The sequence below is a fragment of the Rhinolophus hipposideros genome (assembly GCF_964194185.1).
Source record: "Rhinolophus hipposideros genome assembly, chromosome: 6".
Taxonomy (NCBI): Eukaryota; Metazoa; Chordata; class Mammalia; order Chiroptera; family Rhinolophidae; genus Rhinolophus; species Rhinolophus hipposideros.
Window position 1 is genome coordinate 38,828,640 of NC_138052.1, and position 12,407 is coordinate 38,841,046.

Here is a 12,407-nt window from a genome sequence, read left to right on the forward strand (position 1 = left end):
TTAAGCCACCCAGGTTGTGGTATTTTGTCAGGCCAACCTTAGCAGACAAATACAGTAAGTTTCTCCATGAGGAATTTCAGTTGCATACTAGGGGAAAAAGAAGTCAGATTGAAGAGAGTTGAGGTGTGAATGGAAAGTGAGAAAGTAGACTACATTTTTATAAGGTTTGCATAAGGAGTTAGAGGGTGCTTAGTTCCAAGACCACAGAGTTCTGAATGATCTCAAATACAAATGGATCGATTTTTCTAGAAAATTTATTAGCATAAAGTACTACATAGTTTCGTTCATTGTATTCTGTTGATTTTAAAAATGTCTATTGTAGTTATGTTCCCAATTTTTGTTCCCAGTTATTATTTGTGCATTTTCCCCCATTTCTCTACCAATTCGTTTTGCCAGAAAAATCTGTTATTAATTAAAAGTAAAGGTTTTTGGCTTTGTTGAGAAAAAGAAATAAAAACAAAATACACTGAAATGATAGGAGAAAGAGGGGATAACTGGCAGAGCAAGGCCCCGATGGATGGGATCAAGGGCACAGCTTTGAACCCCTGGTCTTTGAGGCTTTGGGGATGGGGGGCGGGCGAGAAGAAATGGGAGTGCTGTAAGTCTCCTTGTTGGGAGGAAGCAGGCATTTCCACTTGGTGATCTCGATGTTATTCATCAAGTAGGAAGTGAAGTCATCTGCTTAGAGTTGGGGGCTGGGGTAGGGAGGGGACAGAGCAGGATGGTGAAAATTGAGAACTGCTGCTAGGAAGGGTGAGGAAGCCGAGTGAAGGCCAGTGATGCTGAAGGTCTGGCTAAGCTGGAGACAGCCTTTCCCTGCCTGGATGTAACAGGAGGTAAAGTGTGTACTGCTGTAGGATGCATCCAGGTGCAGTGTTCTGCCAAGATGTTGTGACCAAGGGGTGGAGAACGAGGACACAGGATGCTGCTACAGAAATAGCTTCAGTGCTCACAAATGGAGGCCAGACTCGGTAGGAAAGAAAGAGGTACAGAAGGACCAATAAAGAACGAAAATGGAAGGATCCCCCATATATCAGATCAGGGTTAGTGGGAGTTAGAGTGGGATGTTAGAATGCAAAGCGACTGAGGTGCAGGGATCTTGGTCATGACAACACAGGGCAGAGGAATGTGAGCAAATGGCTGCAGGGAAATGGAGAGAAAGGCCACCGGAGTTGAGGTCCGGGTACTCTAAGGAGGCGAGGGGTTAACACATGTTGAAATCTTCCAGAACAAATGCAGGAGCTGGGGTGCAAAATACCCCAGTCTTCAGTGAGATGACTGAACGACAGATTTACTGAGGATGGTGATAAGGAGGATTAGAGGATGTCATAAACATCAAAGGGAGAGAGGCTTCTTTTTGCTTTACAAGTCAGACAGATCCTTACCACTGGGTCGGCTTCCATTCATATTGAAACACCCAATGTCTGGAAAGAGGTGCATTTTTCAGTCCTATTTGTACATCCAAAGAAATGAATTTTGAAAAGCTAAACGAGGGTTTGTTGGTTCTTTGATATGAATCATCACGTGCTAAAATTTTACACTATATATATATATATATATATATATATATATATATATATATATATATATATATATATAAACAGACAAACAAACAAAACTATTGATAAAATTTTAGACAAACAACATACCAGAAACTCCGGGTGGTGTCTTAATGAATTTCCCATTAAAATGACCAATAACAGCTTCACACTTCTCTGTTGATTCCATCCTATATTTATATAAAAATAAAACACATAAATATTTAGAGATCTCTTAGTTTTCATTTTATTCTGTGCATTGATTACATTCTTACAGGTTTATTGAATATAAATGAAACCTAGCAAAAATGTGAATTAGAAAAAGTGGGTTTATCCCACCTTTTATCTAACTGTTGGTTGTATATTTCTACAGTAAAATGACAACTATTAACTGGAGAGTACATTCTGCATCACAAAAAGAAATAAATTATACCTACAGTGTTTAATACCAAGCATATCAAATGTATAATTTTTGCTTGTTGGAAAATTGACAGTCAATACACAATAGATTTGTTAGTCATGATATGAATTAAACACAAAAAGTAACAGTTCAAAATACTAGTGTAGTTAGTGTGTGCCAGAATATCTGTCATTTTAAAGATGGTCTTTCCTTTTACATAGTCCTGAAATGAAAGACTTGAAAGTCATGATAAGACCTAGTGTCAATCAGAAGATGTACCTTATATGGTGTTTACATTTGCTTCAAGTTTAAAATTAAATTTAAGTCAATTATGTACCTTCCTATTTATCTTTGCTTCGGGGGAGGCCTAACTGTACAATTTATTCTACATCATCTGCAGGTGGGTAAAAACACTTGAGAAACATTTCAGGGGAATTAAACGATTTTGACTTATTTCTCTTTAATGGAAGAAACACTGACTAATCTACTCAAAAATGCGCTGCACTCCTAGACTACCCCATTACACCTTGATTTTCATGGGTAGTAATAGTTTCGAGAAGCAGAATTTAACCGCATTCCATCTTCGGATACAGACATAAAATTAACTGATCTGCTTTCAGAAGAACACCCACAGAAGTGACAATTTTTAGATGGTACTGGTGGCTTTTCATTGTGTCACCTGCACCCTCTTAACCAATCAAGTGTACCATGGAGATGCTAGCCTTGTGATGACTTCCCAACTGTAGAATATTTTAGTTTTACTTTAAAATTATCTAGCCTAACAGAAAGAGCAATGGACTAAAAGCAAGAAGACCCTGCTTCATTACTTGGCAGCCCAGTGACAATGGAAAAGCCCCTTCTTGGCCTCAATTTTCTTACCTGTAAAATAGGAAACAAAGCTTGCTTTGTTATCTGTGGTAGTACATGGGACTGACATCAAATAGGATAATGTATGTAAAAGAAAAATGTCAGCAATTTTTCCTCCAAAATCAAAGTCAGTACGTTAAAACATGTAGACATTATTTGTTACTACACAGTAATAATAGGTTTCTAAATAACGCATCATATAAAATCATTTTTGTACATGGGCTTTTGGATTAGAACTATATCTCAAATCAAAGCTCCTTCTGCTTAAGATTTTTCCTTTAGAAACCAAATTAACTACTACACTGAAGTATCCTTTCTAGGCAGGAAAGAACAAAAGTAAGGTGAAAGGGGTGATGGCACTTTAGATATATCTGTAACATTTTACTTCTTAAAAAAACAATCTGAAGCAAAATTGTAAAATGTTATAATAGTGTAACAATCGAAGGTTAGGTGTCTTATCATTGTCTTACTTTTCTGAAAGTTTGAAATATTTCATTTAAAAATCTAATTCAGCGACTTTGTTAATGATGAATCAAATTTCTACCTAATGAGATCACTAAATATTAACATCCTCAGGTTCAAGAATCCTAAGGAACATCCTACAGATTTGGAAAAATGCCAACCAATACTTACACAAAATTTAAGTTTATGGTGCAACTGCCTCTCATGATCCTGGCTTAACTTCTCTATTTTTGCTCAATATTTATTTTCCAGGAAATGTAGCAGAGCTATCGTTGTTAACATAATCAAGACAAGGCAGCGTGCTTACCTAGCAAAGCCAACACCACGACTTGTGCCACTGGAATCACGTAGTATCCTTGTAGAAATAACTTGTCCAAATGGTTTCAGCATATTTTCAAGTTCTTGCTCATCCATGGACAGTGGCAAATTAGAAATATACAGGTTGGTAGGATCTTGTTCCTGTTGCTAAAACAGAATAGAGTCATCCATTAATCTCCAATAAAAGGTGAGGTATTTCTGTTCACACACCTATTTTTATTTAGCCACTCTCTTTGCTCAGGTCCTTTGAAGTATTATCCAGTAAAATCCTGGGAACTACAAAACACCCACATCACCACGGAAACTTGACAACAGGGTCCGAAGCTTGGACAATCTGGGCAGGTCCAACACGGTCCCACTGAGCCATTCTTAGCAGATTTGGAAATGGAACTGTTGGCAGGCACCACTCGAGTTGGAGCGGATGCCCTCATGGAACCACAACTCTCAGCTGTTTGCAGTGTTCCCAAAAATAACCGACCTCTCCTCTACCACTATTTTTAGGAGTCCATTTCAGGCACACTATTGCACAGAAGGCTAATAATTCGATCCAGAGACACACATGGGATTCTGGATCGAGTCATCTGAAGTCCACTGGGGCTCTGCCCCAAATCCCCTCCTGGGCTCTGTGGCAGAGTCCTTTACTACTGCTGAGTTGTGATCACCATCAGGAAAAGGAAAGCAACTAAATTTAAATAAAATCAAGAAAACTCAAAGCCATACAAAACGATAAACTCTAGGTAGATCAAATTTTAGAACTAGGTAAAAGTGAATTCTAGAGTAGATGGGGAGGGGAGTTTTGCTAAATCCTTGCTACTGAGGGTGATCCAGCAGTGGTGGACATTAGAAATGGAAGCATGTTAGAAATGCAGAATCTCAGGCCCCATCCCAGACCTAAAGAATTGTAAGCTGCATTTAATAAGATTTCCAGGTGATTCATTTGCATATGAAAGTTCAAGAAGCAATAATTCGATCATTCCCTACTCATCTTTCCTTTGCTGATGTGGAATCAGCTGAAACCAAAGGTATGTAACAGAATTTTCTGAGAATCAGCAACTGTTATGTGTATTTACTAAGAGTGTGGTGTTGAAATCATCAGGGAAAAAGCTTATATGGCTACTGGAATATTTTTCTGACCAAGTCAAAATTCACATCTGCAACTATGAGATTAGGAGAGCCTTAATGAATTTTACATCAGGCTTTGCTCTGATCTTATTAACCAACTGTATTTTTACATATTGAACTATGCGAGTTTATGATTTTTCTTTAATAGGCACTATTAGTAAAGTCATTAATTGATGTTTTAGCCTTAGGCAACAGAATAGCACACTCATTATATTTTAGATTTCCAAAGTGCACAGTACTTTAAAAATATATGTGAAGCACATGTATGTTTGAATTCGTACAAAGTCTTTACTTTCCAGTGTTATCCTAGCACTAATTAAACCTAAAGTGAAGCTTTGCCTTTTACATAATTTGTAAGAAAAGAATGTAAACTGATTTTTCTGGTGAGATTTAAAATTCCCCAGCATCCTAGGGAATGGCAAATATCTTGATATTCCCAAGAATTAAAGTTATCAAAGACTGAGCAACTACAGGCAGAAAGTACTGTCCTTATAACTTCCTGGTTCTGACAGAAGGCAGCATGGAACCAGGCCAGTTCCACAGGAATAGAGCAGAGGTTCCCAGGCTGGGTGACCCCGAGCTCTCAGGGGTGTGTCAGTGAGGGTGTATCCAAGAAAAATTTTTCAAATGCTCAATAGTAAGCTGAACGGTTACCCTCATTAACCCTTCACAGACTAAATAAAATGGCCACCATCTTTGCTTTTAGCTGAAATGAGATGGATTCAGTGTGGTACCACTGATTATCTTACGCTGGGTAAAACCGCCTGTTGACATGAGTAAAACCTCCTGCTGACAATTACCTAAAGTGTATCTTTAATATATAAAAATTGAAAAGTGATTTGTGTAATGAGTGCACAACAGTAATAGATAAAATATTTCAAAATACAGGAAGAAGCAAAATGATCTTATGTATTCAAGTTTCCAAATTCTTCTGAGGTGGGATGAGAGATAAAATCCTATTTCCACCTCATTCACTACCTCCATCAATTTTACCCAATTACTTATAAAGCTCCTCGATTAGCCATTTCATGCTGGCTCTAACCTTCCAAGTCCTTAAATTTTCCTGGAGTGCAAAAGTCTGTATTTGTTTCCGTGGAAGTCTGGTCCATAATCGGCCCACACAGATGGGGTCCTTTCTGTCTGAAGGGGGGTATTAAGGGGCCCTGGAGCCTAATACAGCTAAATGACATTTGCAGTACATCTCACTCGTCCGAGATTCTCATGATAAACTATTAACTCCAGTCCTGTCTTCCAGCAGCTTACAGTCAAGTAGGGGAGATAAAAACACATGCAATGGATGCTATGATACAGGTGTGCATAAATGACAGTGGGCCTGGACAGACAGGGGGACTTGGTTAGATTAGGGTCGACTTTTCAGAGGGCGTGACATTGGGCTGAAACCTGAGAAGCAAGCAGAAGGCGCAGGACTGAAACCCGATTGTGAAAGGCTACAGAAGGAGTTTGATTTTATTTTGTCAGTCACAGCTCCTTCAACTTTTCCACCTCAGCTGGTCTAACAGCAGGGAGAATGATTACGTATCCCAAAGAGTCTGTAAGCAAAAGCCAAAGTAACTTTGCCAGAGCTGCAAAATTTCCCGAGGCCTTGTGCTTCATCTAAAAAAGGGGGGTGGGGATGTAAAGTTTGCAACCTACTCCCTAACTATTCAAGTTTGTTTTACTATAGAAACATTATTTCTGGCCTAATACTTTCAAGTAATACTGACACATCAGAGACATAAGCCATGTTTCTCCTGTGACTTCCCGTATTCTGGTGGGTGTGGGGGAGTAAGAGGAAGGAGGAACTGCCGTCCTTGTAATGCAGTTAGAAAGCCACATCCGGAAATATGGGGAGCTTCTGGAGGCATCGAAGCAGGAGAGTGATATGATTAAATCTATCTCATTAAAAAGCTTTCTGAATCATGCTTAGTCAGAATAAAGCTGGGAACCCCATAATTAAAGAGCATTAAGCACTTCTTGGGTGAAGATATGGCATAAAAAAAGTTACATAATAAACATCTCACAAATATTGTGGGTTTTCTTTTCAAGTTACAATTATAAAAGTCTAAATGGCTAATAGTTAAGAATTTCATAGGAGAATTTTTCATATGTGAAATATTGTTAAAAGGGTTGACAATGTAGGTACTAAGTTACTTTCTAAATCTGTGTTTCAGTTGCTTCTATTATTAAAACATTAATAAAAATACCATATTCTTTAAAGTCTTGATTCAACTTGAAAGTTTACCAGTGAAGAAAAAAATAATAAATGCTAAAGTAAGAATCCAGAAAGAAATGGAGCTCTTAACTCATTCTTTGGTAATAGTTAGATGAGTAGACTAAATGCAAGTAAATATTTTCTATGATTTTAATGCATCTGTTTTCAACAGCAACAACTCAATTAGGTTTCTTCGTTTGGGAGGATTCTTAGAACTAATGTCATTTACTTTTCTTTTCAAATGGTCAACTTATTCTGCACTAATTAAAAACAAACAAAAAAACCCAACCAACCAACCAGAAGAAACTCCAAGCTAGCAGCACTGGCCATAAAAATATCTAATCCTTAAAGTGTCCATACTTTCAAGTTATGCATTCACAGTGAACAAAATATATAATACTTGCAGTAAGTGGAGGGTGGTTCTTGAACTAGGATAATTTCATTTCCTTAAAATCAGTGACAACGCTAACTCTGTTTTATTACATACAATGCTATGTCTGAAAAAACAATTATTCTGTGAATTATGGGTGGCCAAACATAAAAATGGGGCCAACAGGCCTCTTTATATCCCTAGGCATGGAAAGGGTTCAATGGCTTCCCTAACAAGTAGAAAACTAGATCCCACATCGGCTGTGTGAGGGATAAATGGCTACTAATGTTCACTTGAGTAGCAAAGCGGGGCTTGCAGGCCCTGCATGGTGGAAAGCACTCAATCATCATCTGAAAGAAATTAACAAAAACCTCCCTGTGCGTGTGGAATGGGTCCTAAAATGCAAGAAAGGGACTTGGCAGGAAGACCTGACATCTGTTTTCTCTTGTAGGGAATAGGTTCACCAGCTAGCAGATCGCTGCTTTCAGGCTGGTGAATGCAAACTGCCTGAAGCATGGTGGACCTCTGTGTGGAAGGGGGATTCAATTCCTACTCTTCTGACTGACTGCTATTTACTGAAAAAAATGTGCAAGCTTACCAAATGCCCAACAACATACAACGACTTGCTGAGCCCTTGGAGGCCTTAAGAGGCACTGCCGAAAGGCTTATATAAATCGCTCTGTTAACAGGTATCACCAATGTTGATTTCTGTTTTACCTCTTTTTAGCTTGTTATCTGAATTTTTCTCTTTTCAGAGCTTCTGAGTCTTTTATTTTAAAAACGCACACATTTTGAAACAAGTGCCAAGTGTAACATAAACAGAAATGGCCTTGAGACTTTGGGAAAATCTTCTGGTAAGTTTCATCAGGTACTTGATGAACTGAGCTCAATGAATATACTTTTTAAATATCCCATTCTTAATTCTCAGTATCTGTCCTTGCTGGGAAGAAAATATTTCTCACTCAATTGGCTTCTTTGATCATTAACATAACAAACATTTAATATCTCCCATATGCCAGAATCCAAGCAAGGCACTGAAAATTAAAAGGTAAATAAAGAACAATCACTGTTGTCCAATGCTCTTTACTGGAAGTTTTGCAATTCAGTTTTGTATATGTGGAGTCTTTTTTCAGCCCAGTAGCCAATGTGTCCAATGATATATTCTCCCTCACCTCCAGGATTCCCCTAGTAGACTGCCCCTTAATTTTTTCCTGATTACGTAAGAAAGCAAGCCTTGACTATACGGCAATGTGAATTTTCAAAACCTTATAGAAACCCAATTAATTCACTAGAGAAAAGTGGACAGACATGGGCCCCTTTTCACTCAACCATGGGAGCCAAACCTAAACTGCTTTTAACAATTATCTCCACAGAAAGCATGTGCCAGGTGTTTTTGACCCAAACAACATGAAGGGGCCAAGGGAACTCCAGATACTAAAAACCATGGTTCTATGCTAGAGAACAATGGACCGTCTAGCGCCTTTAAAATACCTTCAGTGATATAATACAAAAGAAATTAGTCCAGGAAACTCATTCTACAGAGACCTGAAGAAAGTCCTAAGGTGCAGAATGCTGACACACCGCCAGGGTCTCTGAACCTGTGTACCATTCCTTCCCTACAGGTGATGCAGGAAAGGACCATCACTCCTAGCCAATGTACATCACCAAGCCTCCTAAGGAGGTCTTTGAACAGTGCTCATTAGCTAGCAATTCATGGGAAAGCTGGCATTTAAAGTGCACTGGTGAAGGACATATATCACTGCCAACCTACATCCAGTCCAGTTTTGACTAAATGCATTGTAAAGACTTTGAAACAGCACACATTTAATATACTATGCTGCTTAATAGCATAGGCATTGAACACATGCCTACCTGTGTGCTCATGGGACCACTCTGACTAAGGCCTCTGCATTTGCAGCAGGTTGTTAAAGCAAGCCTCTTTCTAACTGTGTGTCAGCAGATGACACAGAACAATGGGCGTCAGGCACTCCTGTATTCAGAGTGAGAAACCAGGCCACCGAGGTTGTCTGCACAGCAGCTGGCTGAGACCTGGTGTGGGGTGCCTGACTGACCATCCACGAACTGTCCGTCTCCAAGAGACTGGAGAGGCTGAGAATGAATACAGCTGTGCAGAGCGATGCAGAGTGGAGACACATGTTCTAAGTCTCACCACAGGGCCTGCTTCCCTGCAATCACCAGTCAAGAATGAGAGGCTTCAACAGACCCCTCAGGAGGCTTGATCTGTGTCCTGCAGAGCATGGTACACAAAGCAGATCAACATCTGACTTAAACCTGACAAATCTAAAAGGCACACAGCTGGCTGAAGGGTCCTGACAAGCTACAGATATCCTATAGATAGCTGCCAAAAACGTAGGTCAGATGTGGGCACACACGGTAGAGGAGGCCCAGGGTTGTGTTAGATCCTCCCAAGAAGGCTGTACTGAAGGGCCAGGAGGTCCCAGCAGAGAGGGGCTGAGGACAGGCCCTTAGATCATCAGGAGCTGAGGCTAGCCGCCTGAGGACATGTATTCCCTAGCTTAACGGGACCACAGGGAAAAGATCAATTGGGGGGATGGTAGTGGTAAGAGAGCTCTGAAAAACTCCCGAAGCATTCCACTGTCTGACCAGAGAAATCAACGCCAGATTACATCACTGTCAGGTCAAGGAGCTTTCCCATCCTTTACGATGGCTCCACCCCTGGAGGGGGTAAGGGACCCATCACCGATCACTTTCTTCCAGTGAGTTAATCAGGATACCATAGAGTTTGGAAAATTCACATTGCCATATATTAAACCACAGCTAGTGAGCCAACGGAAGAGTGGGAAAAACTCAAATTTGGGAAATAGGGACGAAACTAACCATACTCCCATCACACTATAGGATTACCACCAGCCAATGTCTACTTAGAGCAGAACTTAGCTGGGAGGAGGGAGAAGCTTTACCATTATACGTACTCAAAATTTTGTCAAATAAACAGGACTGGACATTTACATTATAGGCATCACCCATTTAACATCAGTAATATGTTCTTGAAAATCAGACATTCAGCATCAAAATGTTAACTGGAAGCCCATTTCACATTATCTCAAATTGGAAAAATTACAACGTATAACACATTGACTACAAATCCCAATTTCCTAAAAGGAACTATTTATGGTTCCTAAAATGTAACTAAATACATGTTACATATCTGTGTGTGTGTGTGTGTGTGTGTGTGTGTGTGTGTGTGTGTATACACACACATGAAAAACAGCTATGTTGGGATTTAAACCTTTAAAACATTGCTTCCCGATCACCAAATAATCAATGATTGTTACCAGACAACTGCTTTGTAAACTGTGATTTCTTACAGAACTAGCAATACCCAAGAGATATATCCCTTTAGCTGACACTCAGCAGTTTCAATACCTCTGCACATGATTTTGACATTTTACAAACTGTATTTGGAATATAACTTGAAACTTCCCCCATACAACATCTTGGTTAAAATATTGTATTGAGATTGGTGTAAATATATATAGAAACAGCTGAAAATGTATTGAAAAATAATTATGTTCCATGAAGTTTGTACATGAAAAATCAAGAGGCATTCTATCAAAAAAGGAGAAAAAAGACCTAAAATGAAAGAAGCAATTAAAGGATCTTTTAAAAATAATGAGTGTGGCCAGAAAGTCATGGGACCTGCCCTGGATTTTATCCATGAGAGGAGAGAGTGGGAGCTCCAAAGTGTGAGTGAAAATGCACAGAACAGAGGAAAAACTAGAGCTGATTGTGCCTTAAAAGTGCTACTTACAAAAGTCCTACTTACAAAATTATCCATTCCTTACAGAGGTAGATGGAACAGTCTATAAGTCACATATAATAACAGTATTGCATATTCACAATTACATAATTTAAAACCTCATAATTACTTTCTCTCAACAATATCACAAGGAATCGCTCTATATTATGGACAAATAACCTGAAAATCATGGTCCTTCATATTTACAGCCCTGTTTATTTTAACTACTTACTCTGGAGTTCAAGAAAATCTAAAATAAGGCCGACTCAGTCCAAAGCTTTAAAAACATTAAACATCAAGGACTACTTTAGAAAGCTGATACCTTTCATTAATTCCTGAAATCTTTATTTATGTTATTTCCTTTAAATCAAGGTAAATCTCTATCCTGGTAGCTACATACGTGTCCGTCAGTATACGTAAGTTCTTAGCAGGTAACATCTCTTTACAAGAGTCCTTGAACTTCCATAAATCGTCCTTCTTTATGGAAATATGAATGCTCCTCAGGGAATGATCACGTGCTACTATTCAGAAGTAGCAGAGGCCAGCACAAAATCCCTTTCCTCTGTACTTCAAAAAGCCAGATAATATAAAATTATTGATCTTTTGTAAAGAATACACAAAATAACAAACTGCTGAGTTTCAGGCTTAACAATATTTCCCATAGCAATTCCAGGACCACAATTGGAAAAAAAAAAAGTACATAATTATATGACTGTCTTAATAAACGTACTATAGGTACTGGGTGTGATATAAACCAAATTTACACTTAGGCAATAAAGACAAGGGCATAAATACCACTTCAACGATACTCCTCATCTAAAATGCTATTAATAAAAGTTCATCAGAAACAAGTCTTGGATAAAGCCACTGTAGAAACACTAAAGAGAAGATTTATATCTCATAAACAAACAATGACTAAAATTGTCTCACTTTTTGTACAGATTCAAAATAGCAACTATAGCTTACACTGCATTAGAACTACTCCTGAGGATGTGGAGACATGGGATAAATGTCCAGAAGTAGCCGTGGCTAGCTGGGATGGATAGGGGAGTGCGAATGGTGATAGGAAAAACAATGTGTCAGGCTTCAGAACCAAAGCCAAGGACTACAGAAGTGATTACTGGCTCTCAACTCACCTTTGCCATTTGAGCTTGAACCCCACTAGCCTTCAGGGCAGACACAGCTTTCTGAGCAGCTGCAGGACTGTCAAAGTCGACAAAACCATAACCTGAAATACAAAACACACTTAAGTTTTTAAGCCATTACCTTATAATTATGTAAAGAGGAAAAGAATGACTATTTAGTTTCTGATGTTGGCAACCAGAAATGAAAACCTG

The 12,407-nt window shown here is 38.9% G+C and overlaps 1 protein-coding gene across 17 annotated transcripts in view; it reads right to left on the reverse strand.

Annotated features, from left to right (window-relative positions):
- The window catches only part of RBMS1 (RNA binding motif single stranded interacting protein 1), a 197,669-nt gene that overhangs the window by 25,374 nt on the left and 159,888 nt on the right, over window positions 1-12,407 (reverse strand). For all 17 annotated transcript variants that reach the window (XM_081052672.1, XM_081052670.1, XM_081052656.1 and 14 more), the window contains exons 4-6: window positions 12,207-12,298; window positions 3,575-3,732; window positions 1,650-1,729 (exon numbers count right to left, since the gene is read on the reverse strand). In XM_081052672.1, coding sequence (XP_080908798.1) covers window positions 1,650-1,729; window positions 3,575-3,732; window positions 12,207-12,298 — 330 coding nt within the window. The remainder of the gene's footprint in view (window positions 1-1,649; window positions 1,730-3,574; window positions 3,733-12,206; window positions 12,299-12,407) is intronic.